Source organism: Gavialis gangeticus, unplaced genomic scaffold, assembly GCF_001723915.1.
Source record: "Gavialis gangeticus isolate Ggan-Ray unplaced genomic scaffold, GavGan_comp1, whole genome shotgun sequence".
Classification (NCBI taxonomy): Eukaryota; Metazoa; Chordata; order Crocodylia; family Gavialidae; genus Gavialis; species Gavialis gangeticus.
The window spans coordinates 15,487,764-15,491,275 of NW_017729002.1; the positions used below are offsets into that span (position 1 = coordinate 15,487,764).

At 39.5% G+C, this 3,512-nt stretch overlaps 1 protein-coding gene across 2 annotated transcripts in view; it reads right to left on the reverse strand.

Annotated features, from left to right (window-relative positions):
* The window catches only part of LUC7L (LUC7 like), a 57,532-nt gene continuing 54,020 nt past the window's right edge, over positions 1-3,512 (reverse strand). The window contains exons 9-10 of one of the 2 annotated variants that reach the window (XM_019507508.1): positions 2,692-2,753; positions 1,064-1,151 (exon numbers count right to left, since the gene is read on the reverse strand). In XM_019507508.1, coding sequence (XP_019363053.1) covers positions 2,726-2,753 — 28 coding nt within the window. In that variant the 3' untranslated portion in view covers positions 1,064-1,151; positions 2,692-2,725. Of the gene's footprint in view, positions 1,152-2,691; positions 2,754-3,512 lie in introns of both variants that reach the window. The other variant, XM_019507509.1, reaches the window with a different exon arrangement.

A 3,512-nucleotide genomic window follows, 5' to 3' on the forward strand; every position in this document is an offset into this window, starting at 1 on the left:
TCCCCCCCCCCCGCTTTATTACTATACACCAGATTTATTTCACTGGCAGCTGAAAGCATTGAGAAGAGTTCAGCAGAAGTTCACATACACTGCAATCCATACAAGCAACTATCCTTAAGACGTATGTGAAAGCAGAATTCTGCTCCATCTTGATTAGAAGCCTGCCTCCAACAAGCAAACAATCTTTTTGACTGGTCCCTAATGACTTACACCTACAAATTTTCACAACTCGCAAAACCAGATCTAGGAAGTTATAATCTGATCATAGTGAACAGGTTAATAGACAAGTTCTGAAAATCCTCATTGTTGAACTCAGTTACAAGAGACCAATCTAAATAACTCATTCAAACACAGGCTTTTTATACTAGGTACCTATATCATCACTAGGAGTGAATGTATCTTGACAAAGTGCCCCAGATGCGTAAGCCATCTTCATAAAGATTAACAGTAGCTTTTAAGAGAGAGATCAGGGGCCCATTTCATTTGTCTCTAACTGGAATAGCAAGGGATTCTTTCAGATCCTGAAAACATGAAGTGAGCTTGCTAAACACTTAAAAAATAAAAGAAATCCCAAATTCCTTTGAACATGTACAAATTGAAGAAAAATGAATTCAGTTAGCAGTGCTACTGATTTCAAACTCCAGTGGTGCAAGGGGTCAAAGTGGATGTTCTGAAAGGGCACAAGTGTTACAAATATTACAGCAGGTTGTGTTTCCAACCACAGGACTAGCTCTAACCGCTGCATTCATTAGTTTGTGACAAACATACAGTGTGTAAAATCACTGGCCCATGTTGAAAATGATCCATCAGATTTATTTATTCCTACTAAAACAAATCCTGTTAAACAGTACATAACTTTGTATCCCTACAAACTCACAGCTATCTGCCAAACAATAAAAATTCAAAACTACAAAAGATGAGTTGTATTCAGTAAATATAAATGGGAAATTTAGGCTTTGTGTAGAATGTTTCATCAGACTATTTACAGTGCAACACAGATCGTTTGAGTTCAGATCTCGCCAGCTTCTCTCTCTTCTGATCTCTTGGAACGAGATTTGCCATTTGTGCTCTCGTGCCGTCTCTCAGAAGAGCTCTTCTCTTTCTTCTCTCTGTCTCGTGACTTTTCTCTTGAAGATCGATCTTTAGAGGATCTGAAGTAGAAAGTAAACCATAACTATAAACTTCATAACTAAAAACAATCATAAATGTACACTTGATGGCAGACTCATTCTTTTCAGGAAACATGCAGTATAATGCAGCTTAAAGAGACATCTGCCTAATTACTGCCCCATCAGAGAAAAAGATTACCCCATACTAAATAAAAAGCAAACAGCACCTGGTGCATTTTTTTATGTACTAGAATCATCCAATGACTGTCAGTGGAATTCAAGTAACACTTCTTTATGCGAAAAGCACTGTGTTGGTTTCATCCCATTCTTTCCTGCTCAATACTACAAGCTCTTTAGGGTGTGCCCTCTAAGACTGCCTGACAGTTTGCTGTGCAACAGCAGCAGTTCCTATATACATGGCAACTACTAGTATGACTCCTCCTGCAATCTTTCTACTCTACTTCAGTTTCTTTTGCAGCATCCTCTGAGGCTACAAGCAGCAACTTTCTGCCCAAGAACTCCTTTAATTACTGACTGTTAAACAAAAATGCTAACTTCAAATCCTGGGTATTCGTTACTTTGCATCATCAAAAATTTAATATCTGCTAATATTCTTGTTTCAAAGCACGGTCTAATGTACACGCAGCCCTCCCTGCTTACCCTCTCCCTCCTTTTCTCCCCACCCCCTGCAGGTACTACTTATCAGTGGTAAGCCCTCTTCTTTTCTCACTCCACCTTCTCTCTTTCTCAGGTTGGCAGCTACTTCCCTCCCCACTTACACAACCAGTAGCTCACATCGCAGCCAGGTTGCAAACACCTGGCCTGCTGCTCTGAAGTTAAGAATCATTGCTACAGATCATCTGTTTCATCAATTCTACATGCTGGCAAGTGCAGAATTAAACAGGCACAATTCCCAAGTCACAGTCTTGCAGTATGACCCAAGCTGATTGTTAAGAATGAAACAGTTATCAAGTATATTCAAGAGATGTTTACCTACTTCTCAGAACTAAAGGGATGCTTTCAGAGACCTTAAAAACCCTAGAGCTCCTTAAATACAGAACATGCTTCCTCTCTACAGCCACAAGAGGATGACTTAAGGGTTGTTTTAAATGAAAGCTTGATTTAGTCTGGAACACAGGAATTGGAGACACTGCATCAAATGTTTAATAAAACCTAAACATATCAGCTACCTTGCCTTCGTCTACTATACATTCTGTCAATTAGCCAAAAAAGCAAACAAACCTGTTTGACATGATTTATTTGTTAACACATCCTTACATGGGCACTCACAACCCATAATTGTACTACGCTTTAGAATTCAACAGCTCTCAATATCTGTTTGATTAGTTTAAGTGGGGAAATCAAACCAATGGAAAAATAAAGCATCAAGCTCAGCAATTCCTTCTGTGAAAATGGGAATTACACTACTGTTTTACCAGTCTTTGGAACCTCCCCAATTCCTACAGAGTTTTTAGGAAAAAAATGTAACTAGAATAATATGTTTGTTAAATAGCTCTCTAGGATGCATTTTATCTAGGTCGGCTGATTGAATACATTCAAGCTTTTCGAAGTATTCCCTTACCTGCTCTTTAGTAATAGTTATTACTGGGTCTTCCTCACTTCCTAATTGTCCAAACTTCTTTTCTTTATTTTTCATGTTCAAGACAGATTTAAAAAAGGACTTTAGTATCTCAGCCATTCCAGAGACAACATTTTCACCCCCCTCATTTAATTAAGAGACCTACTTGCACTCTAATGCTCCTTTCCCTCCCCATCAGGTATCTGTAAATGCCTTTCTTATTCCCTATAACTAGCAGTGCTGCAAGGCATGGCATGCAAGTTATACTTTTTTTTTTTCTTTTCCACTGATCTCAAATGGGTCCAAGAAAAGGAAGGTGGCATTTAAAACACCTTTCTCAAAACTGTTTAAGAAACTATTGATTCACAGCACCCACAAGCCTACTTGGTCCAACAGCAGCAAACAGCTATGCTTGCACATACAGGATCACCATTCAGACCTCCAGCTCCAGGGCTTGGAAGCACTGCAAAAGGGCATTCCAACAGTCTGGGGCAAAGTTCTAATATTATACTTCAGTGACTTTTTCTCCTCCCCTCCCGCTTAACCCACTAACCCAGGGGCTGTTAAGTCCCAGAGGAAAGATATCAAACACTTCTCAACCAGAGAGCTGCTATAGCATTGGATGACAGAGGATATATGCATCTCTTCTCCCTCCCAAAGCATTCTTTGGAAAAATGTCCACTTTTCATGGGTAAACATGCCAAAGACTGCTCGAGACCCAGTCCACTCCTCAGCAAACAACATATCCTTTTCCCAACAAAAATACATTTGTGTGGAGTGGACTAAGATTAGGAAGATAGCTGTAAAAGCAGCAGCTAGTCATA